Raw genomic sequence first — 24,727 nt, 5'->3', positions numbered from 1 at the left:
ATGGAAGCTCCAAGCACTTCCAACCTTATTCCCACTTGGAAAAGGTGCCCAGAAGGTTCCTTCCCAGAGCCACTTGCCTCATGGTGGTGCCCTGTTCAGAAAAGGAGCAGCCACTTCAAAAGTGACCTGGAGAAGTTTGGGTTGACCTTGGAGATCTTTCCCAACCTTCACAGAAACTCCAAACCAGCACTTCCAACCCTATTCCCACTTGGAAAAGGTGCCCAGAAGGTTCCTTCCCAGAGCCACTCACCCTCATGGGTGGTTACTCTGAGCATGCCCAGAAAGGAGCAGCCCCTTCATGAGTGACCTGGAGAAGTTTGGGTTGACCTTGGAGATCTTTCCCAACCTTCATGGAAACTCCAAGCACTTCCAACCCTATTCCCACTTGGAAAAGGTGCCCAGAAGGTTCCTTCCCAGAGCCACTCGCCCTCATAGGTGGAGCCTGTTCAGAAAATGAGCAACCCCTGCAAAAGTGACCTGGAGAAGTTTGGGTTGACCTTGGAGACCTTTCCCAACCTTCATGGAAGCTCCAAGCACTTCCAACCTTATTCCCACTTGGAAAAGGTGCCCAGAAGGTTCCTTCAGAGCACTCCCTCATGGTGGTCCCTGACCCCAGAAAGGAGCAGCCCCTTCATGAGGGACCTGGAGAAGTTTGGGCTGACCTTGGAGATCTTTCCCAACCTTCACAGAAACTCCAAACCAGCACTTCCAACCTTATTCCCACTTGGAAAAGGTGCCCAGAAGGTTCCTTACTTGCCGTGGGGCTTCCCCCAGAGCCACTCTCCCTCATAGGTGGCCCCCTGGGACCTGCCAAGAAAACTGTGGGCAGGCTTCATGATGTGGTCAAGTGACCTGGAGAAGTTTGGGCTGACCTTGGAGATCATTCCCAACCTTCACAGAAACTCCAAACCAGCACTTCCAACCTTATTCCCACTTGGAAAAGGTGCCCAGAAGATTCCTTCCCAGAGCCACTTGCCCTCATAGGTGGTCCCCCTGAGCCCACTCAGAAAAGGAGCAGCCCCTTCATGAGTGACCTGGAGAAGTTTGGGTTGACCTTGGAGATCTTTCCCAACCTTCACAGAAACTCCAAACCAGCACTTCCAACCCTATTCCCACTTGGAAAAGAGGCCCAAAAGGTGCTTCCCACCTTATTCCCACTTGGAAAAGGTGCCCAGAAGGTTCCTTCCCAGAGCCACTCTCCCTTGTAGGTGGCCCCCTGGAGCCTGCCTAGAAAGGAGCAGCTCCTTCATGGTGCGGAGAAGTTTGGGCTGGACATTTCCAACCTTCACAGAAACACCAAACCAGCTCTTCCAACCCTATTCCCACTTGGAAAAGGTGCCCAGAAGGTTCCTTCCCAGAGCCACTCTCCCTTGTAGGTGGCCACCCTGAGCCTGCCCAGAAAAGGAGCAGCCCCTTCATGAGTGACCTGGAGATCTCTTCCAACCTTCACAGGAACACCAACCGACCACTTCCAACCCTATTCCCACTTGGAAAAGGTGCCCAGAAGGTTCCTTCCCAGAGCCACTTGCCCTCATAGGTGGTCCCCATGAGCCCACTCAGAAAAGGAGCAGCCCCTTCATGTTCAGGAGAAGTTTGGGTTGACCTTGGAGATCTTTCCCAACCTTCACAGGAACACCAACCGACCACTTCCAACCCTATTCCCACTTGGAAAAGGTGCCCAGAGGGTTCCTTCCCAGAGCCACTCTCCCTCATGGGTGGTTACTCTGAGCCTGCCCAGAAAGGAGCAGCCCCTTCATGTTCAGGAGAAGTTTAGGTTGACCTTGGAGATCTTTCCCAACCTTCACGTGCAAACTCCAACACTTCCAAACCCATGCTTCCCACTTTTGGGAAAAGGTGCCCAGAAGGTTCCTTACTTGCCGTGGGGCTTCCCCCAGAGCCACTCTCCCTCGTAGGTGGCGCCGCGGAGCCGCCCCTCCGTGCGGAAGCCGTAGCTGAAGAAGCGCCGGGCCGGGGCCTCGCTGCCCTCGCCGCTGCGGCCCCAGAGAGGGAAATCGCGCTTCCCGTTGAGCGCCTGGCGCACGGCCTGCTCCAGCTTCCACCTCCACACGGCCTGCGGGCACGGAGAACACGCGGTGGGCACAAATCCCGGGAAAACCAACGGGAGACAACGGCGGGAAAGCGGCGAGGAGATCATGGGTTCCCATCAGAGCCCGGCTGCAGCTTCCACTGGGGCTCTCCTGGAAGGTGGAAGCTGCAGCAAGGCTGGGAGGGAGGAATTTCCACTTGGGTGTTGAAAAAGAGGGAAAAATTCCGCTTGGATATGAAAAAAAAAAGAAATAGAAAATTTCAAGTTGATTTACCTACGGGACAGGCCTGTCCTTCAGGAAAAGTGACAAGGAACCGATGGGTTCCCACCAGAATTCCTCATTCCTCACCAGCCATCAACTCTGAGCCGCCTCTGGCCACCTAATCCAGGATTCTTTTGGAAAAGGAGCCAGAAATCCCAGCCCACCCTCACCAGAATGATTATCCAGTTTGAAATAATAAAGAGATGGGAAAATCCCAAGGCCTGACCTTGGTCTGAGGGTCCTTGGTGGAGAGGACGAAGGTCTCCTCCGGGGTTGTGATGCGCAGGCTGTGCCTGGGAGGGGGAAAAAAAAGGATGGAAAACACAATTCCCAATCCATCAGCTCTTCCCAATCCCCTCCTGGAGATCCTGGTGCTTTCCCAGGTGGTTCTTCTGGAGACATCTCAAGTTCTCCAGGGACGGATTTTGGGATTCATTGGCAATGAATGGGATGAGAGGGAACAGCCTCAGGTTGTGCCGGGGGAAGGTCAGGTTGGACAGCAGCAGGAATTTTTTTATGGAAAAACGTGGTCAGGCTTTGGAATTGCCCGGGGAGGTTTGGAGTGCCCGTCCCTGGAGGTGTCCAAGGAATTCTGGGCTGGGAACAAGGTGGAGATGGGACACAGGTTGGATTTGATGATCCCGGAGGGTTTTTTTCCAACCTCAGAAATTCTGGGATTTCAATCTGGCAGCAAAGATCCCATTATCCACATCCCAATCCCGCTGCTCGGAAAGGAGACGGGACAAAGCTTTGGATCATTTTCCCATCGACCTGAACATTTTTATTCCTTTGATTTCACCCCCAGTGGGAATTTCTCACTCACACTCCCGGAGCCGATTTCTCTCCGCAGTTTTCATCCACCCACACCAGCTTCAGATCAAAACTCTGGAAGCTGTTTCCCTGGAAAAAAAAAAGGGGAAAGATGCTCCTGTTATTGGTGGAAACATCCATGGAATGGCAGAGCTGGAGGGGCAGCACAAATTCCCAACTTTTTGAAGGTCCATCCATCCCAAATCGGGAGGAGAGACCCTGGAGATGGAAAAGCCACCAGGAAAGGAGGGAAGATCTCGTTTGAACACTCCTAAAGCTCTTCCAAAATTCCATGGCCACATCCGGGAGTAAAACATTCCCACACGACCCTGATCTCCACAGGAATTCCTCCCCTATCCCATGGCAACATTCCCAAATCATTCCGGCCAATATTCCCAGAGATTTGTGGTTGCCCATCCCTGGAAGTATCCAAGGAGAGGTTGGACAAGGCTTGAAGCAACCTGGAACCATGGAATGGGGTGGGAATGGATCATCTTTGAGCTCCCTTTCCATCCAATCCATTCTGGGAATTATTTAGGATTTGGACTCCGGGTGGCAACACCAGAAATATCCCAGAAATCCCAAATTTAAGGAGTCGCTTTTGGGATCAGCAGCACCCAAAAAAAAACAAATTTCAAAGATTGGAATAAAAGGAAAATTTTAATTTCTCATCTCTTTTCCCTGCCTCCCATCCAGGTGTTCACACAGAGCTGCTGCCTGGTGGGATGGAGTTTTCCAAGGAATTCCACTGTGTTTTCCCAGGTTGGGGAGACCAGAAAAGGAAGGGACATCAAAATTCCCAATCAAGCCAATCCCAATTCAGTTGGAATTCCCAAAGCTCCATAAAGGTCGGCAGGAGCAGGTGAGACACAGATGGAAATCATGGATTGAACATGGAGATAATTCCATGGATTTGCTGATCCCGCGTTCCCATCCCAGCCACCAGCGTGATCCAAGCTGGAATTCCCTCATGGAAACAAATCCCCACACCCCAAAATTCCCAAAATAGCCCCAAAACCACCTCCAAATCTGCAGATGTGGCACAAACATGGAAAATCCCGTTTATTCCAATGCGTGGGAGCTCATGGAATGTCAACCTTGATCCATCAAATCCCTTGGGATAACCAGGGGCCAAAATTCCCAGTGGAAAATGGTGTGGACAATCCACATTTCCTGGGAAAATGTCCTGTGGATCTCCTCGACTCCTTCCCAGATTTCCTTTATTTTCCAGAGCCAACCACACGCAGATGGATCCGAAAAGTTTCCCCAAATTTCCCAACAGCCAAACTCTGCTGTGAGTCCAACATCAAAAAAAAACCTGGAATTTTACCCCCATTCCTATGGAAATCCCTGTCATTTTTCTGCCATCCCACGGGAATTTTTTCCCATTTATCCGTGTCCCCCTTCCCAGGAGGATCCCGGGCTCACCTGGATGAGCACCAGGACGTCGTCGAAGAGCAGGAGCCGCTCGGAGCGGGCGGCGCCGGACGCGATGGGAAGGTTCCGGCTGTCCTCCAGGAGCCTCCGCTCGGGAACACACAGCACGTCCTGGAGCACAGGGAAAACCGGGATTGGGAGAGGATGTGGAATTCCAGGCAGGAATTCCAGGCAGGAATTCCTGTCCTCTCGGGGACACACAGCACGTCCTGGAGCAGCAGGGAAAACCGGGATTGGGAGAGGATGTGGAATTCCAGGCAGGAATTCCTGTCCTCTCAGGGACACACAGCACGTCCTGGAATTTGGTGTGGATCAGGAATTTGAAGTGGTCTGGGAATTTGATATGGATCAAGAATTTGATATGGACTGGGAGTTTGATAAGGATCAGGAATTTGACATAGATTGGGATTGGGAAAAACCGGGATTGGGAGAGGATGTGGAATTCCAGGCAGGAATTCCTGTCCTCTCAGGGACACACAGCACGTCCTGGAGCAGCAGGGAAAACCGGGATTGGGAGAGGATGTGGAATTCCAGGCAGGAATTCCTGTCCTCTCGGGGACACACAGCACGTCCTGGAGCAGCGGGGAAAACCGGGATTGGGAGAGGATGTGGAATTCCAGGCAGGAATTCCAGGCAGGAATTCCTGTCCTCTCAGGGACGCACAGCACGTCCTGGAGCTTCAGGGAAAACCGGGATTGGGAGAGGATGTGGAATTCCAGGCAGGAATTCCTGTCCTCTCGGGGACACACAGCACGTCCTGGAATTTGGTGTGGATTGGGAATTTGGTGTGGATCAGGAATTTGAAGTGGTCTGGGAATTTGATATGGATGAGGAATTTGCTATGGACTGGGAGTTTGATAAGGATCAGGAATTTGACATAGATTGGGATTGGGAAAAACCGGGATTGGGAGAGGATGTGGAATTCCAGGCAGGAATTCCAGGCAGGAATTCCTGTCCTCTCGGGGACACACAGCACGTCCTGGAGCACAGGGAAAACCGGGATTGGGAGAGGATGTGGAATTCCAGGCAGGAATTCCTGCAGGGATCAGCCGGTTCCAGTGACAGGGACACACTTGGCCCCACTGAGTTCCCCCAGCTCTTCCACCCAGCTCTGCTCCATTGAATTCCAGCCTCAAATTCCCAATCCATATCAAATTCCCAATCCATATCAAATTCCCAATCCGTACCAAATTCCCTCTGGCTCCGTCAACCTCAGTTCCTTGATCCACATAAAATCCACATCACATCCATATCAAATTCCCAGTCAAAATCAAACTCCTGATCCATACCAAATTCCCAATCCATATCAAATTCCCAATCCATATCACATTCCTGATCCATACCAAATTCCCAATCCATATCAAATTCCCTCCGGCTCAGAATTCCAGTGACAGTGACAAACTCGGCTTTGAAATCCCCATTGAGTTTCTCCAGCTCTTCCACCCAGCTCTGCTCTGCCAACTTCAATCCTCAATTCCTGGATCCATAGCAAATTCCCAGTCAAAATCAAATTCCTGATCCATATCAAATTCCCATCAAATTCCCTCTGGCTCGGGGTTCCAGTGACAGTGACACATTTGGGACACAAACTCGGCTTTGAAACCCCAGGGAATTCCTCCAGCCTTTCCACCCAGCTCTGCTCTGCTGAATTCCAGCCTCAAATTCCTGATCCATACGAAATTCCCGATCCACATTAAACTCCCTCTGACTCAGGGTTTCAGTGGCACCACTGGACACAAAACTCAACATTTAAACCCCCAGGGAGTTTCTCCAGATCTTCCACCCAGCTCTGCTCTGCCAACTTCAATCCTCAATTCCTTGATCCATACCAAATTCCCAATCCATATCACATTCCTGATCCATACCAAATTCCCAATCCATACCAAATTCCCTCTGGCTCAGTGTTCCAGGGACACCACTGGACACAAAACTCAACATTTAAACCCCCAGGGAGTTTTTCCACATCTTCCACCCAGCTCTGCTCTGCCAACTTCAATCCTCAGTTCCTTGATCCATATCAAATCCACATCACATCCATATCAAATTCCCAGTCAAAATCAAACTCCTGATCCATACCAAATTCCCAATCCATATCACATTCCTGATCCATACCAAATTCCCAATCCATATCAAATTCCCTCCGGCTCAGGGTTCCAGTGACAGTGACAAACTCGGCTTTGAAATCCCCACTGAGTTTCTCCAACTCTTCCACCCAGCTCTGCTCTGCCAACTTCAATCCTCAATTCCTTGATCCATATCAAATTCCCAATCAAAATCAAACTCCTGATCCATATCAAATTCCTGATCCATATCAAACTCCCTCTGGCTCAGGGCTCCAGTCACACTGGACACAAAACTCAACATTTAAACCCCCAGTGAGTTTTTCCAGCTCTTCCACCCAGCTCTGCTCTGCCAACTTCAATCCTCAATTCCTGGATCCATATCAAATCCATATCAAATTCCCAATCAAAATCAAACTCCTGATCCATATCAAATTCCTGATCCATATCAAATTCCCAATCCATATCAAATTCCCTCTGGCTCGGGGTTCCAGTGACAGTGACACATTTGGGACACAAACTCGGCTTTGAAACCTCCATTGAGTTTCTCCAGATCTTCCACCCATCTCTGCTCTATAAATCCAGCCTCAAATTCCCAATCCATATCAAATTCCTCATCCTTATCAAATTCCCAATCCACTTGAAATTCCTGATCCATACCAAATTCCCCATACATATCTCATTCCTTATCCTTACATTCTGAGTCCACTTCAAATTTCTCATCTATGTCAAATTCCTGATCCTTATCAAACTCCCAGTCCATACCAAATTCCTCATCCATATCAAATTCTTGATCCATATCAAATTCCCAGACCACTTCAAATTCCTGATCCACACCAAATTCCCAATCCACACCAAATTCCTGATCCACACCAAATTCCCCATCCACTTCCAATTCCTGATCCATATTGAATTCTTGATCCATATCTAATTCCTGATCCTTATCAAATTCCCAATCCATACCAAATTCCTCATCCTTATCAAATTCCCAGTCCACTTCAAATTCCCAATCCATACCAAATTCCTCATCCTTATCAAATTCCCAATCCACACCAAATTCCTCATCCTTATCAAATTCCCAATCCACTTCCAATTCCTGATCCATATTGAATTCTTGATCCATATCTAATTCCTGATCCTTATCAAATTCCCAATCCATACCAAATTCCCCATCCACTTCCAATTCCTGATCCTTATTAAATTCTTGATCCTTATCAAATTCCCAATCCATACCAAATTCCTGATCCTTATCAAATTCCTCATCCTTATCAAATTCCCTATCCACTTCAAATTCCTGATCCATATCTAATTCCTGATCCTTATCAAATTCCCAATCCATACCAAATTCCTCATCCTTATCAAATTCCTCATCCTTATCAAATTCCCAATCCATACCAAATTCCTCATCCTTATCAAATTCCTCATCCTTATCAAATTCCCAATCCTTACCAAATTCCCCATCATACCAAATTCCTCACCCTTATCAAATTCCCAATCCATACCAAATTCCTCACCCTTATCAAATTCCCAATCCACACCAAATTCCTCACCCTTATCAAATTCCTGATCCATATCTAATTCCTGATCCATATCAAATTCCCAATCCACCCCAAACTCCTCATCCTTATCAAATTCTTGATCCATATCAAATTCACAGACCACTTCAAATTCCCAATCCACCCCAAATTCCTCATCCTTATCAAATTCCCAATCCACACCAAATTCCTCATCCTTATCAAATTCCTGATCCTTATCAAATTCCCAATCCACTTCCAATTCCTGATCCATATTGAATTCTTGATCCATATCTAATTCCTCATCCTTATCAAATTCCCAATCCATACCAAATTCCTCATCCTTATCAAATTCCCAATCCATACCAAATTCCCAATCCACTTCCAATTCCTGATCCATATTGAATTCTTGATCCGTATCTAATTCCTCATCCTTATCAAATTCCCAATCCATACCAAATTCCTCATCCTTATCAAATTCCCAATCCACTTCCAATTCCTGATCCATATCTAATTCCTGATCCTTATCAAATTCCCAATCCATACCAAATTCCTCATCCTTATCAAATTCCTAATCCATATCAAATTCCCAGACCACTTCAAATTCCCAATCCATACCAAATTCCTGATCCTTATCAAATTCCCAATCCACTTCCAATTCCTGATCCATATTGAATTCTTGATCCATATCTAATTCCTGATCCTTATCAAATTCCCAATCCATACCAAATTCCTCATCCTTATCAAATTCCTCATCCTTATCAAATTCCCAATCCATACCAAATTCCTCATCCTTATCAAATTCCCAATCCATACCAAATTCCTCATCCTTATCAAATTCCCAATCCATACCAAATTCCTCATCCTTATCAAATTCTTGATCCATATCAAATTCCCAGACCACTTCAAATTCCCAATCCATACCTAATTCCTCATCCTTATCAAATTCCCAATCCACTTCCAATTCCTGATCCTTATCAAATTCCCAATCCATACCAAATTCCTCATCCTTATCAAATTCCCAATCCATACCAAATTCCTGATCCTTATCAAATTCCCCATCCACTTCCAATTCCTGATCCATATTGAATTCTTGATCCATATCTAATTCCTGATCCTTATCAAATTCCCAATCCATACCAAATTCCTCATCCTTATCAAATTCCCAATCCATACCAAATTCCTCATCCTTATCAAATTCTTGATCCATATCAAATTCCCAGACAACTTCAAATTCCCAACCCACACCAAATTCCCCATCCACTTCCAATTCCTGATCCATATTAAATTCTTGATCCATATCTAATTCCTGATCCTTATCAAATTCCCAATCATACCAAATTCCCAATCATACCAAATTCCCAATCATACCAAATTCCTCATCCATACCAAATTCCTCATCCTTATCAAATTCCTCATCCTTATCAAATTCCCAATCCATACCAAATTCCTCATCCTTATCAAATTCCTGATCCATATCTAATTCCTGATCCTTATCAAATTCCCAATCCACACCAAATTCCTCATCCTTATCAAATTCCCAGTTCACTGCAAATTCCCAATCCACACCAAATTCCTCATCCTTATCAAATTCCCAATCCATACCAAATTCCTCATCCTTATCAAATTCCCAATCCATACCAAATTCCTCATCCTTATCAAATTCCCAATCCACCCCAAATTCCCTTGGTTCTCACGGTGAATTTGCATCCCAGGGATTTCCAGAGCTCCTTGGTGACGACGGCTTCATCCAGGACCTGGCTGATGAAGGATTCCAACTTCCCAAATTCCTGCTCCACCGTGGCCACCACATCCCGCTCCGAGCCCTGCGAACGGACGGCAAAATTCCCGGAAATTTGGGTCAAGGCAGGTCCGGGCTGGATTTCAGGGAATATTTAGGAAAAGAGTTCTGGGTTGGATTTTTGGGAATATTCAGCAACGTATCCATCCTGGATCAAAAAAGGTCCAGGCTGGATTTTTGGGAATATTTAGGAAAGGAGTTCCAGGCTGGATTTTAGGGAATATTTAGCAAAGAAGGTCCAGGTTGGATTTTTGGGAATATTTAGCAACACATCCATCCTGGATCAAAAAAGGTCCAGGCTGGATTTTTGGGAATATTTAGGAAAGGAGTTCCAAACTGGATTTTAGGGAAAATTTAGAAAAAGAGTTCCAGGTTGGATTTTTGGGAATATTTAGCAACTTATCCATCATGGATCAAAAAAGGTCCAGGCTGGATTTTTGGGAATATTTAGGAAAGGAATTCCAGGTTGAATTTTAGGGAATATTTAGGAAAGGAGTTCCAGGTTGGATTTTTGGGAATATTTAGCAATGCATCCATCCTGGATCAAAACAGGCCCAGGCTGGATTTTTGGGAATATTTAGGAAAGGAATTCCAGGTTGGATTTTAGGGAATATTTAGGAAAGGAGTTCCAGGTTGAATTTTAGGGAATATTTAGGAAAGGAGTTCCAGGCTGGATTTTAGGGAATATTCAGCAACGTGTCCATCCTGGATCAAAAAAGGTCCAGGCTGGATTTTTGGGAATATTTAGGAAAGGAGTTCCAAGCTGGATTTTAGGGAATATTTAGGAAAGGAGTTCCAGGTTGGATTTTAGGGAATATTAAGGAAAAGAGTTCTGGATTGGATTTTTGGGAATATTTAGCAACATGTCCATTCTGGATCGAAAAATGTCCAGGCTGGATTTTTGGGAATATTTAGGAAAGGAGTTCCAGGCTGGATTTTAGGGAATATTTAGGAAAGGAGTTCCAAGCTGGATTTTAGGGAATATTTAGGAAAGGAGTTCCAGATTGGATTTTTGGGAATATTTAGCAATGCATCCATCCTGGATCAAAACAGGCCCAGGCTGGAGTTTTGGGAATATTTAGGAAAGGAGTCCCAAGCTGGATTTTAGAGAAAATTTAGAAAAGGAGTTCCAGATTGGATTTTAGGGAATATTTAGGAAAGGAGTTCCAGATTGGATTTTAGGGAAAATTTAGGAAAGGAGTTCCAGGTTGGATTTTAGGGAAAATTTAGAAAAGGAGTTCCAGGCTGGATTTTTGGGAATATTTAGGAAAGGAGTTCCAAGCTGGATTTTAGGGAATATTTAGGAAAGGAGTTCCAGGCTGGATTTTAGGGAATATTTAGGAAAGGAGTTCCAGGTTGGATTTTAGGGAATATTCATCAACGTGTCCATCCTGGACTCCACAAATCCCAGGTCAGATTTTCAGGAATACTTCGCCAAGGAGATCCAGGTTGGATTTTAGGGAATATTTAGGAAAGAAGGTCCAGATTGGATTTTTGGGAATATTTAGCAACGCGTCCATCCTGGATCAAAAAATGTCCAGGCTGGATTTTTGGGAATATTTAGGAAAGGAGTTCCAGGCTGGATTTTAGGGAATATTTAGGAAAGGAATTCCAGGTTGGATTTTAGGGAATATTCATCAACGTGTCCATCCTGGACTCCACAAATCCCAGGTCAGATTTTCACCAACACTTCCCCGAGCCGATCCAGCTTGGATTTTAGGGAATATTTCCTCCCCCCCAAACCCCTTTAGGACGCTCCCCTGAGCATTCCCGGAATTCCCACCTGCCGGAGCTGCTCCCGGAGCAGCGCCAGGATCCGCAGGTATCCCTGGATGTGCTCCCGGAGGGGTTTGTGCAGCGCCGAGTGCAGCGCCAGCGCCAGGGAGCTCTCGGAGGTGAAATCCCGCAGGAATTCCTTCAGCACCGCCCGGTGCAGCCTCCAGGCGTCGCTGGAAAACCGGGAATGGCGAGAAAGGGGCGTTCGTTATCCCGGAATTCCCGCTGTTCTGGATTCCAAACTTTCTGTGTGGTGGGGATGGGGAAAGGCGCGAAAAATCCAGGAATGCGCATCCATGTTTTCAATCCCTGCTTCCAGAAAAATCTGGGATTTGTGGGAATTTCGTACCAGATTCCCATCCCTTCCCTAAATCCCCAAATCCCAAATTTCCATCTCTGGAAGGAGCTGGGGGTGGTTGGGAAGAGGAAAATCCAATCCTGGAATTGGACGAGGATTGGAGCAACCTGGGATAACGGGAGCCGTGGAAAAAATTGGGAATGCGCTCCTTAGAAATCCATGTTTCCATTCCCTGCTCCCAGAAAAATCTGGGATTTGTGGGAATTCCCAGACAGATTCCCACCCCTTCCTTAAATCCCCAAATCCCAAATTTCCATCTCTGGAAGGGGCTGGGGGTGGTTGGAAAGAGGGAATTGGGAAAGAGGGAATCCATCCATGGAATGGTGAGAAAGGGCCGTTCATTATCCCAAAATTCCCACTCTTCTGTTTTCCAAACTTTCTGTGTGTGAAAGGCGTGAAAAATCCGGGAATGCGCATCCATGTTTCCATTCCCTGCTTCCAGAAAAATCTGGGATTTGTGGGAATTTCCTGCCAGATTCCCACCCCTTCCCTAAATCCCCAAATCCCAAATTTCCATCTCTGGAAGGGGGTGGTTGGAAAGAGGGAATTGGGAAAGAGGGAATCCATCCATGGAATGATGAGAAAGGGCCGTTCCTTATCCCGGAATTCCCGCTGTTCTGGTTTCCGAACTTTCTGTGCGGTGAGGATGGGGAAAGGAGCGAAAAATCTGGGAATGCGCATCCACGTTTCCATTCCTTGCTTCCAGAAAAATCTGGGATTTGTGGGAATTCCCAGCCAAATTCCTCTCCCCAGTTCCATCTTTTCCCCAAATCCCCAAATCCCAAGTTTCCAGCTCCAGAAGGGAAGAGGAAAATCCAATCCTGGAATTGGATGAGGATTGGAGCAACCTGGGATAACAGGAGCCATGGAAAAATTGGGAATGTGCTCCTTAGAAATCCATGGTTTTACTCCCTGCTTCCATTAAAATCTGGGATAAGCTGGAATTACCTGCCAGATTCCCACCCCTTCCTTAAATCCTCAGATCCCAAATTTCCATCTCTGGAAGGGGCTGGGGCTGTCTGGAAAGAGGGAATTGGGAAAGAGGGAATCCATCCATGGAATGGTGAGAAAGGGCCGTTAGTTATCCCAAAATTCCCGCTGTTCTGGTTTCCAAACTTTCTGCGTGGTGAGGATGGGGAAAGGTGTGAAAAATCCGGGAATGCGCTCCTTAGAAATTCCTGTCTGCAGTTGTTGCTTCCGTGAAAATCTGGATTTGTGGGAATTCCCAGACAGATTCCCACCCCTTCCTTAAATCCTAAATTTCCATCTCTGGAAGGAGCTGGGGGTGGTTGGAAAGAGGGAATTGGGAAAGAGGGAATCCATCCATGGATAACAGGAGCCGTGGAAAAATTGGGAATGCGCTCTTTAGAAATCCATGGTTTCATTCCCTGCTCCCATAAAAATCTGGGATTTGTGGGAATTCCCAGCCAGTTTCCCACCCCTTCCCTAAATCCCCAAATCCCAAATTTCCATCTCTGCAAGGGGCTGGGGGTGGTTGGAAAGAGGGAAATCCAATCCTGGAATTGGGCAGGGTTTGGAGCAATCTGGGATAACAGGAGCCATGGAAAAAATTGGGAATGTGCTCCTTAGAAATCCATGTTTTCATTCCCTGCTTCCTAAAACTCTGGGATAAATTGGAGAAAGGAATTTGGCTGGGAATTCCAATTCCATCTTTTCCCTAAATCCCCAAATCCCAAATTTCCAGCTGCACAAGGAGCTCAGGGTGGTTGGAAGAGGAAAATCCAATCCTGGAATTGGACGAGGATTGGAGCAACCTGGGATAACGGGAGCCATGGAAAAATTGGAAAAATTGGGAATGTGCTCCTTAGAAATCCATGTTTTCATTCTCTGCTTCCAGAATAATCCGGGATTTGTGGGAATTCCCTGCCAGTTTCCCACCCCTTCCCTAAATCCCCAAATCCCAAATTTCCATCTCTGCAAGGGGATGGGGGTGGTTGGAAAGAGGAAAATCCAATCCTGGAATTGGGCGAGGATTGGAGCAACCTGGGATAACGGGAGCCATGGAAAAAATTAGGAATGTGCTCCTTAGAAATCCATGTTTTCATTCCCTGCTTCCTAAAACTCTGGGATAAATTGGAGAAAGGAATTTGGCTGGGAATTCCAATTCCATCTTTTCCCTAAATCCCCAAATCCCAAGTTTCCAGCTCCAGAAGGAGCTCAGGGTGGTTGGAAAAGGAAAATCCAATCCTGGAATTGGACGAGGATTGGAGCAACCTGGGATAACGGGAGCCATGGAAAAATTGGGAATGCGCTCCTTAGAAATCCATGTTTTCATTCCCTGCTTCCAGAAAAATCTGGGATAAGCTGGAATTCCCAGATGGATTCCCACCCCTTCCCTAAATCCCCAAATCCCAAATTTCCATCTCTGGAAGGAGCTGGGGGTGGTTGGAAAGAGGGAACTGGGAAAGAGGGAATCCATCCATGGAATGGTGAGAAAGGGGCGTTCATTATCCCGGAATTCCCGCTCTTCTGGATTCCAAACTTTTTGCGTGGTGAGGATGGGGAAAGGCGCGAAAAATCCGGGAATGTGCTCGTTAAAAATTTGTGTTTGCAGTTGTTGCTTCCGTGAAAATCTGGGATTTGTGGGAATTTCGTACCAGATTCCCACTCCTTCCCTAAATTCCCATATTCCAAGTTTCCAACTCCACAAGGAGCTGGGGGTGGTTGGAAAAAGGGAATTGGGAAAGAGGGAATCCATCCATGGATAACAGGAGCCGTGGAAAAATTGGGAATGCGCTCCTTAGAAATCCATGTTTCCATTCCCTGCTTCCATTAAAATCTGGGATTTGTGGGAATTCCCTGCCAGATTCCCACCCCTTCCCTAAATCCCCATATTCCAAGTTTCCAACTCCACAAGGGGCTGGGGGTGGTTGGGAAGAGGAAAATCCAATCCTGGAATTGGGCAGGGTTTGGAGCAATCTGGGATAACAGGAGCCATGGAAAAAATTGGGAATGTGCTCCTTAGAAATCCATGTTTTCATTCCCTGCTTCCTAAAACTCTGGGATAAATTGGAGAAAGGAATTTGGCTGGGAATTCCACTTCCATCTTTTCCCTAAATCCCCAAATCCCAAGTTTCCAACTCCAGAAGGAGCTGGGAGTGATTGGAAGAGGAAAATCCAATCCTGGAATTGGACGAGGATTGGAGCAACCTGGGATAACGGGAGCCATGGAAAAATTGGGAATGCGCTCCTTAGAAATCCATGTTTTCATTCCCTGCTTCCAGAAAAATCTGGGATTTGTGGGAATTTCCTGCCAGATTCCCACCCCTTCCTTAAATCCCCAAATCCCAAATTTCCAACTCCAGAAGGGGCTGGGGGTGGTTGGAAAGAGGGAACTGGGAAAGAGGGAATCCATCCATGGATAACAGGAGCCGTGGAAAAATTGGGAATGTGCTCCTTAGAAATCCATGTTTTCATTCCCTGCTTCCAGAAAAATCTGGGATTTGTGGGAATTCCCTGCCGGATTCCCACCCCTTCCCTAAATCCCCAAATCCTAAATTTCCATCTCTGCAAGGAGCTGGGGGTGGCTGGAAAGAGGGAATTGGGAAAGAGGGAATCCATCCATGGAATGGTGAGAAAGGGTCGTTCATTATCCCGGAATTCCCGCTGTTCTGGTTTCCAAACTTTCTGTGTGGTGGGGATGGGGAAAGGCACGAAAAATCTGGGAATGCGCTCGTTAAAAATTTGTGTTTGCAGTTGTTGCTTTCATGAAAATCTGGGATTTGTGGGAATTCCCTGCCAGATTCCCACCCCTTCCCTAAATCCCCAAATCCTAAATTTCCATCTCTGCAAGGGGGTGGTTGGAAAGAGGGAATTGGGAAAGAGGGAATCCATCCATGGAATGGTGAGAAAGGGGCGTTGGTTATCCCAGAATTCCCGCTGTTCTGGATTCCAAACTTTCTGTGTGGTGGGGATGGGGAAAGGCGCGAAAAATCCGGGAATGCGCATCCATGTTTTCATTCCCTGCTTCCAGAAAAATCTGGGATTTGTGGGAATTTCCTGCCGGATTCCCACCCCTTCCCTAAATCCCCAAATCCTAAATTTCCAACTCCACAAGGATCTGGGGGTGGTTGGGAAGAGGAAAATCCAATCCTGGAATTGGGCAGGGTTTGGAGCAATCTGGGATAACGGGAGCCATGGAAAAATTGGGAATGCGCTCTTTAGAAATCCATGGTTTCATTCCCTGCTCCCATAAAAATCTGGGATTTGTGGGAATTCCCAGCCAAATTCCTCTCCCCAATTCCATCTTTTCCCCCAAATCCCCAAATCCCGAGTTTCCAGCTCCAGAAGGGAAGAGGAAAATCCAATCCTGGAATTGGATGAGGATTGGAGCAAGCTGGGATAGCGGGAGCCATGGAAAAAATTGGGAATGTGCTCCTTAGAAATCCATGCTTTTACTCCCTGCTTCCATTAAAATCTGGGATAAGCTGGAATTCCCTGCCAGATTCCCACCCCTTGCCTAAATCCCCAAATCCCAAATTTCCAGCTCCACAAAGGGCTGGGGGTGGTTGGGAAGAGGGAATTGGGAAAGAGGGAATCCATCCATGGAATGGTGAGAAAGGGTCGTTAGTTATCCCGGAATTCCCGCTCTTCTGGTTTCCAAATTTTCTGCGTGGTGAGGATGGGGAAAGGCGTGAAAAATCTGGGAATGCGCATCCATGTTTCCATTCCCTGCTTCCAGAAAAATCTGGGATTTGTGGGAATTTCCTGCCAGATTCCCACCCCTTCCCTAAATCCCCAAATCCCAAATTTCCATCTCTGGAAGGGGCTGGGGGTGGTTGGAAAGAGGGAATCCATCCATGGATAACAGGAGCCGTGGAAAAATTGGGAATGTGCTCCTTAGAAATCCATGTTTTCATTCCCTGCTTCCTAAAACTCTGGGATAAATTGGAGAGAGGAATTTGGCTGGGAATTCCAATTCCATCTTTTCCCTAAATCCCCAAATCCTAAATTTCCAACTCCACAAGGGGCTGGGGGTGATCGGAAGAGGAAAATCCAATCCTGGAATTGGGCAGGGTTTGGAGCAATCTGGGATAACAGGAGCCATGGAAAAAATTGGGAATGCGCTCCTTAGAAATCCATGTTTTCATTCCCTGCTTCCAGAAAAATCTGGGATAAGCTGGAATTCCCAGATGGATTCCCACCCCTTCCCTAAATCCCCAAATCCCAAATTTCCAATTCTGGAAGGAGCTGGGGGTGGTTGGAAAGAGGGAATTGGGAAAGAGGGAATCCATCCATGGAATTGTGAGGAAGGGTCGTTCATTATCCCGGAATTCCCGCTGTTCTGGATTCCAAACTTTCTGCGTGGTGAGGATGGGGAAAGGCGTGAAAAATCTGGGAATGCGCATCCATGTTTCAATCCCTGCTTCCAGAAAAATCTGGGATTTGTGGGAATTCCCAGCCAAATTCCTCTCCCCAGTTCCATCTTTTCCCCAAATCCCCAAATCCCAAGTTTCCGGCTCCAGAAGGGAAGAGGAAAATCCAATCCTGGAATTGGATGAGGATTGGAGCAAGCTGGGATAATGGGAGCCATGGAAAAAATTGGGAATGTGCTCCTTAGAAATCCATGGTTTTACTCCCTGCTTCCATTAAAATCTGGGATAAGCTGGAATTCCCAGCCGGATTCCCACCCCTTCCCTAAATCCCCGAATCCCAAATTTCCATCTCTGGAAGGAACTGGGGGTGGTTGGAAAGAGGGAATTGGGAAAGAGGGAATCCATCCATGGAATGGTGAGAAAGGGGCGTTCATTATCCCGGAATTCCCGCTGTTCTGGTTTCCAAACTTTCTGTGTGGTGAGGATGGGGAAAGGCGCGAAAAATCCGGGAATGCGCATCCATGTTTCCATTCCCTGCTTCCAGAAAAATCTGGGATTTGTGGGAATTTCCTGCCGGATTCCCACCCCTTTCCTAAATCCCCAAATCCCAAGTTTCCAACTCCACAAGGGGCTGGGGGTGGTTGGAAAGAGGGAATTGGGAAAGAGGGAATCCATCCATGGAATGGTGAGAAAGGGTCGTTCATTATCCCGGAATTCCCGCTGTTCTGGTTTCCAAACTTTCTGTGTGGTGAGGATGGGGAAAGGCGCGAAAAATCCGGGAATGCGCTCCGTAGAAATTCCTGTCTGCAGTTGTTGCTTCCGTGAAATTCTGGGATTAGTGGGAATTCCCAGCCGGATTCCCATCCCTTCCCTAAATCCCCAAATCCAAAATTTCCATCTCTGGAAGGAGCTGGGGGTGGTTGGGAAGAGGGAATTGGGAAAGAGGGAATCCATCCATGGATAACAGGAGCCGTGGAAAAAATTGGGAATGTGCTCCTTAGAAATCCATGTTTTCATTCCCTGCTTCCAGAATAATCCGGGATTATCCTGCCGGATTCCCACCCCTTCCCTAAACCCCAAATCCTAAATTTCCAACTCTACAAGGAGCTGGGGTGGTTGGAAAGAGGGAACTGGGAAAGAGGGAATCCATCCATGGAATGGTGAGAAAGGGGCGTTCATTATCCCGGAATTCCCGCTGTTCTGGTTTCCAAACTTTCTGTGTGGTGAGGATGGGGAAAGGCGCGAAAAATCCGGGAATGCGCATCCATGTTTCCATTCCCTGCTTCCAGAAAAATCTGGGATTTGTGGGAATTTCCTGCCAGATTCCCATCCGTTCCTTAAATCCTCAGATCCTAAATTTCCAAAATTTAGGATTTGGGGATTTTCTCTGGAAGGAGCTGGGGGTGGTTGGAAAGAGGGAACTGGGAAAGAGGGAATCCATCCATGGATAACAGGAGCCGTGGAAAAATTGGGAATGCGCTCCTTAGAAATCCATGTTTTCATTCCCTGCTTCCAGAAAAATCTGGGATTTGTGGGAATTCCCTGCCAGATTCCCACCCTTCCCTAAATCCCCAAATCCTAAATTTCCAAAATTTAGGATTGGGGGATTTTCTCTGGAAGGAGCTGGGGGTGGTTGGAAAGAGGGAATTGGGAAAGAGGGAATCCATCCATGGATAACAGGAGCCGTGGAAAAATTGGGAATGTGCTCCTTAGAAATCCACGTTTTCATTCCCTGCTTCCAAAAAATCTGGGATAAATTGGAGAGAGGAATTTGGCTGGGAATTCCAATTCCATCTTTCCCCTAAATCCCCAAATCCCAAGTTTCCAGCTCCAGAAGGGAAGAGGAAAATCCAATCCTGGAATTGGATGAGGATTGGAGCAACCTGGGATAACGGGAGCCATGGAAAAAATTGGGAATGTGCTCCTTAGAAATCCATGTTTTCATTCCCTGCTCCCAGAAAAATCTGGGATTTGTGGGAATTCCCAGCCAGATTCCCACCCCTTCCTTAAATCCTAAATTTCCATCTCTGGAAGGAGCTGGGGGTGGTTGGAAAGAGGGAATTGGGAAAGAGGGAATCCATCCATGGATAACAGGAGCCGTGGAAAAATTGGGAATGTGCTCCTTAGAAATCCATGTTTTCATTCCCTGCTTCCTAAAACTCTGGGATAAATTGGAGAAAGGAATTTGGCTGGGAATTCCACTTCCATCTTTTCCCTAAATCCCCAAATCCCAAGTTTCCAACTCCACAAGGAGCTGGGGGTGGTTGGGAAGAGGAAAATCCAATCCTGGAATTGGATGAGGATTGGAGCAACCTGGGATAACGGGAGCCATGGAAAAATTGGGAATGCGCTCCTTAGAAATCCATGTTTCCATTCCCTGCTTCCAGAAAAATCTGGGATTTGTGGGAATTCCCAGCCAGATTCCTCTCCCCAATTCCATCTTTTCCCTAAATCCCCAAATCCCAAGTTTCCAGCTCCAGAAGCAGCTGGGAGTGATTGGAAGGGGAAAATCCAATCCTGGAATTGGACGAGGATTGGAGCAAGCTGGGATAATGGGAGCCATGGAAAAAATTGGGAATGTGCTCCTTAGAAATCCATGTTTTCATTCCCTGCTTCCATTAAAATCTGGGATAAGCTGGAATTCCCAGACAGATTCCCACCCCTTCCTTAAATCCCCAAATCCCAAATTTCCATCTCTGGAAGGGGCTGGGGGTGGTTGGGAAGAGGGAATTGGGAAAGAGGGAATCCATCCATGGATAACAGGAGCCATGGAAAAATTGGGAATGCGCTCCTTAGAAATCCATGTTTCCATTCCCTGCTCCCAGAAAAATCTGGGATTTGTGGGAATTCCCAGCCAAATTCCTCTCCCCAATTCCATCTTTTCCCCCAAATCCCCAAATCCCAAGTTTCCGGCTCCAGAAGGGAAGAGGAAATTCCAATCCTGGAATTGTCCAAGGTTGGAGCAACCACAGTGGGAGCTGACCCAGGATTGGATGAGGGGAATTTTCTGGAATTCTGGGATTCTCTGGAGTTCCCACATTCCCACGGATTCCCGGAATTCCCGAGGGTTTTCCGCCCGCTGACCTCCTGCTCCCGGCCGCCTGCTCCAAGCCCCGAACCACCACAAAGTTGGCGAAGGTGACGAAATACCTGGAAAAAATTCCAAGGGAAAAGTCGGAGAGGGAAATTCGGGATGAATTTATGGATCCCAACTTTTTGGGGAGTTCCCTTAATCCCATAAAAGCACCCTCTGGAAAAACGCAGCCCCAGATGTTGGATGGGTTGGGATCAAAGGTTGGATCAGATCTTGGAATTCTTTCCCAATCTTAATTCCAGGGATTTTTTGGGTGGCTTGGATGAGGCAAAAGCGCTGAAAATCCCGGGATCTGCTTCCATCAGATTTTACAGGATAAAATTCCATACGGGAATTTTCTGCTCTGAGCGGTTCATTCACCACAGAATTCCCAAAAGAACTGGGAAAATTTGGGAATTCTGGGATGAAAATAACGGAGAAAAAAACAGGAAAAAAATCTTAAGAAAATTCCTTTGGATCATCCAAAACCTCATTCACCTGGAAAATTCCAAACTGGGAAATTCCAAACTGGGAATGCCCAAACTGGGAATGCCCAAACTGGGAATGCTCAAACTGGAAAATTCCAAACTGGAAAATTCCAAACTGGGAATGCCCAAACTGGGAAATTCCAAACTGGGAATGCCCAAACTGGGAATGCCCAAACTGGGAAATTCCAAACTGGGAAAGCCCAAACTGGAAAATTCCAAACTGGGAATGCCCAAACTGGGAATGCCCAAACTGGGAATGCCCAAACTGGGAATGCCCAAACTGGGAATGCCCAAACTGGGAAATTCCAAACTGGGAATGCCCAAACTGGGAAAGCCCAAACTGGGAATGCCCAAACTGGGAATGCCCAAACTGGGAAAGCCCAAACTGGGAATGCCCAAACTGGGAAATTCCAAACTGGGAATGCCCAAACTGGAAAATTCCAAACTGGGAATGCCCAAACTGGGAATGCCCAAACTGGGAATGCCCAAACTGGAAAATTCCAAACTGGGAATGCCCAAACTGGGAAATTCCAAACTGGGAAAGCCCAAACTGGGAAATTCCAAACTGGGAATGCTCAAACTGGGAATGCCCAAACTGGAAAATTCCAAACTGGGAATGCTCAAACTGGGAATGCCCAAACTGGAAAATTCCAAACTGGGAATGCCCAAACTGGGAATGCCCAAACTGGGAAATTCCAAACTGGGAATGCCCAAACTGGGAATGCCCAAACTGGAAAATTCCAAACTGGGAATGCCCAAACTGGGAATGCCCAAACTGGAAAATTCCAAACTGGGAATGCTCAAACTGGGAATGCCCAAACTGGGAATGCTCAAACTGGGAAAGCCCAAACTGGGAATGCCCAAACTGGGAATGCTCAAACTGGGAATGCCCAAACTGGGAAAGCCCAAACTGGGAATGCCCAAACTGGAAAAGCCCAAACTGGGAAATTCCAAACTGGGAATGCCCAAACTGGGAATGCCCAAACTGGGAATGCTCAAACTGGGAATGCCCAAACTGGGAATGCCCAAACTGGGAAATTCCAAACTGGGAATGCCCAAACTGGGAATGCCCAAACTGGGAATGCCCAAACTGGGAATGCCCAAACTGGAAAATTCCAAACTGGGAATGCCCAAACTGGGAATGCCCAAACTGGGAATGCTCAAACTGGGAATGCCCAAACTGGGAAATTCCAAACTGGGAATGCCCAAACTGGGAATGCTCAAACTGGGAATGCCCAAACTGGGAAAGCCCAAACTGGGAATGCCCAAACTGGGAAAGCCCAAACTGGGAAATTCCAAACTGGGAATGCCCAAACTGGGAATGCCCAAACTGGGAATGCCCAAACTGGAAAATTCCAAACTGGGAATGCCCAAACTGGAAAATTCCAAACTGGGAATGCCCAAACTGGGAATGCCCAAACTGGGAATGCCCAAACTGGGAATGCCCAAACTGGAAAATTCCAAACTGGGAATGCCCAAACTGGGAATGTTTGGCCGCTCCCATGGAGAAGCCAAAATGTAAAATTGAGGATTTTTATGGAATTTCAGCCCTTCCATAAAATTTCATTCCGGTTGGAATCTCCTAATCCCAACCCAAACCCACAAAATCCTGGAAAAATCCCACCCAACCCATTTTCCATGGATATTTTCCCTCTGGGAGCTCCCATCCCAATTTTTTTCCCGATATTCCCAATGGGATCAACCCGATCCCGTTTTCCCGAATATTCCGGCGCTCACTGGATGTAGAGGCTGAGGAAAACTTCTCCTTTCCAGAGGATGTAAAAATCCTGGATACAACCGGAATTTTCCGACTGGGATTTCCCCCTCAGCATCCGGGAATTCTCCTCCGTGAAATTCCAGAGGGTTTGGAAGCGATCGTTGAGGAGCACGAAAAGCTGGAAATTCTCCTTTTCCTTCGGATCCTGCGGCTCTGGGAGGGAAAAAATTGGGAAAATCCTGAGGGGGAAAAGTGGAATTCCAAAGGGATTTTGTGGAATTTTGAGGTTGAGAAATTCCGGGAAATGGGAAATTTCGGGAATTTTTTTACCAGAGCTGTTTTGGTTGGAAGGAATTAATGGAATAATTCGGGAATGTAGGGAAAAGAAAATATGGGAAGAATGGAAAAAAAAAAAAAAAAGGGGGAAATTCCAGGAATTTTTGGAGCTGTTTTGGTTGGAAGGAATGAATTCAATAATTTGGGAAAATTGAGAGAAAAAAAATGGGAAGAATGGGGAAAAAAAGGGAAATTCTAGGAATTTTTGGAGCTGTTTTCACTGGAAGGAATTCAATAATTCAGGAAAATAGAGAGGGGGAAAAAATGGGAAAAATGGGAGAAAAAATGGGAAATTTCAGGAATTTTCAGAATGGTTTTCAAGGAGCCATTTTGCTGGAATAAATGGAATAATTTGGGAAAATAAAAAGGAAAAAAAATGGAAAAAAAATGGAAAAAATTGGGGAAATTCCGGGAATTTTTGGATTCCATGCAGCCATTTTTCCTGGAGGAAATAAATAATTTGGGAATATAGAGGGAGAAAAAAATGGGAAAAGAGATCTGAAAAAAAAGGGAATTCCAGGAATTTTTGGAGCTGTTTTGGTTGGAAGGAAATGAATAATTTGGGAAAATAGAGAGGGGGAAAAAATGGGAAAAATGGGGAAAAAAGGGGAAAATTTCAGGAATTTTCAGAATGGTTTTCAAGGAGCCATTTTGCTGGAATAAATGGAATAATTTGGGAAAATAAAAAGGAAAAAAAATGGAAAAAAAATGGAAAAAATTGGGGAAATTCTGGGAATTTTTGGATTCCATGCAGCCATTTTTCCTGGAGGAAATAAATAATTTGGGAATATAGAGGGGAAAAAAAATGGGAAAAATAGATCTGAAAAAAAAGGGAATTCCAGGAATTTTTGGAGCTGTTTTGGTTGGAAGGAAATGAATAATTTGGGAAAATAGAGAGGGGGGAAAAAAATGGGAAAAATGGGGAAAAAAGGGGAAAATTTCAGGAATTTTCAGAATGGTTTTCAAGGAGTCATTTTGCTGGAATAAATGGAATAATTTGGGAAAATAAAAAGGAAAAAAAAAAGGAAAAAAAATGGAAAAAAAATGGAAAAAATTGGGGAAATTCTGGGAATTTTTGGATTCCATGCAGCCATTTTTCCTGGAGGAAATAAATAATTTGGGAATACAGAGGGAGAAAAAAATGGGGAAAATAGATCTGAAAAAAAAGGGAATTCCAGGAATTTTTGGAGCTGTTTTGGTTGGAAGGAATGAATTCAATAATTTGGGAAAATAGAGAGAAAAAAATGGGAAAAATGGGGAAAAAAGGGGAAAATTTCAGGAATTTTCAGAATGGTTTTCAAGGAGCCATTTTGCTGGAATAAATGGAATAATTTGGGAAAATAAAAAGGGACAAAAATGGGAAAAATGGAAAAAATTGGGGAAATTCCGGGAATTTTCAGAGTCCATGCAGCCATTTTTCCTGGAGGAAATAAATAATTTGGGAATACAGAGGGAGAAAAAAATGGGAAAATAGATCTGAAAAAAAGGAAATTCCAGGAATTTTTGGAGATGTTTTGGTTGGAAGGAAATGAATAATTTGGGAAAATAGAGAGAAAAAAATGGGAAAAATGGGGAAAAAAGGGGAAAATTTCAGGAATTTTCAGAATGGTTTTCAAGGAGTCATTTTGCTGGAATAAACGGAATAATTTGGGAAAATAAAAAGGAAAAAAAAAGAGATAAATAAAAAAAAAATTGGGGATAATTCCAGGAAT

The 24,727-nt window shown here is 46.0% G+C and overlaps 1 protein-coding gene across 1 annotated transcript in view; it reads right to left on the bottom strand.

The window, feature by feature from the left end:
• The window catches only part of ALS2CL (ALS2 C-terminal like), a 100,312-nt gene that overhangs the window by 63,716 nt on the left and 11,869 nt on the right, over nucleotides 1-24,727 (bottom strand). Inside the window, exons 3-10 of the mRNA XM_064703754.1 lie at nucleotides 22,700-22,892; nucleotides 20,486-20,551; nucleotides 11,715-11,880; nucleotides 9,828-9,956; nucleotides 4,548-4,667; nucleotides 3,133-3,209; nucleotides 2,536-2,602; nucleotides 1,875-2,071 (exon numbers count right to left, since the gene is read on the bottom strand). Of these exons, the coding sequence (XP_064559824.1) occupies nucleotides 1,875-2,071; nucleotides 2,536-2,602; nucleotides 3,133-3,209; nucleotides 4,548-4,667; nucleotides 9,828-9,956; nucleotides 11,715-11,880; nucleotides 20,486-20,551; nucleotides 22,700-22,892 (1,015 nt within the window). The remainder of the gene's footprint in view (nucleotides 1-1,874; nucleotides 2,072-2,535; nucleotides 2,603-3,132; nucleotides 3,210-4,547; nucleotides 4,668-9,827; nucleotides 9,957-11,714; nucleotides 11,881-20,485; nucleotides 20,552-22,699; nucleotides 22,893-24,727) is intronic.

This window comes from Zonotrichia leucophrys, chromosome 2 (assembly GCF_028769735.1).
Source record: "Zonotrichia leucophrys gambelii isolate GWCS_2022_RI chromosome 2, RI_Zleu_2.0, whole genome shotgun sequence".
Classification (NCBI taxonomy): Eukaryota; Metazoa; Chordata; class Aves; order Passeriformes; family Passerellidae; genus Zonotrichia; species Zonotrichia leucophrys.
The sequence above is the reverse complement of the archived record's forward strand: the minus strand, read 5'-3'. Positions and strand labels throughout refer to the sequence as shown.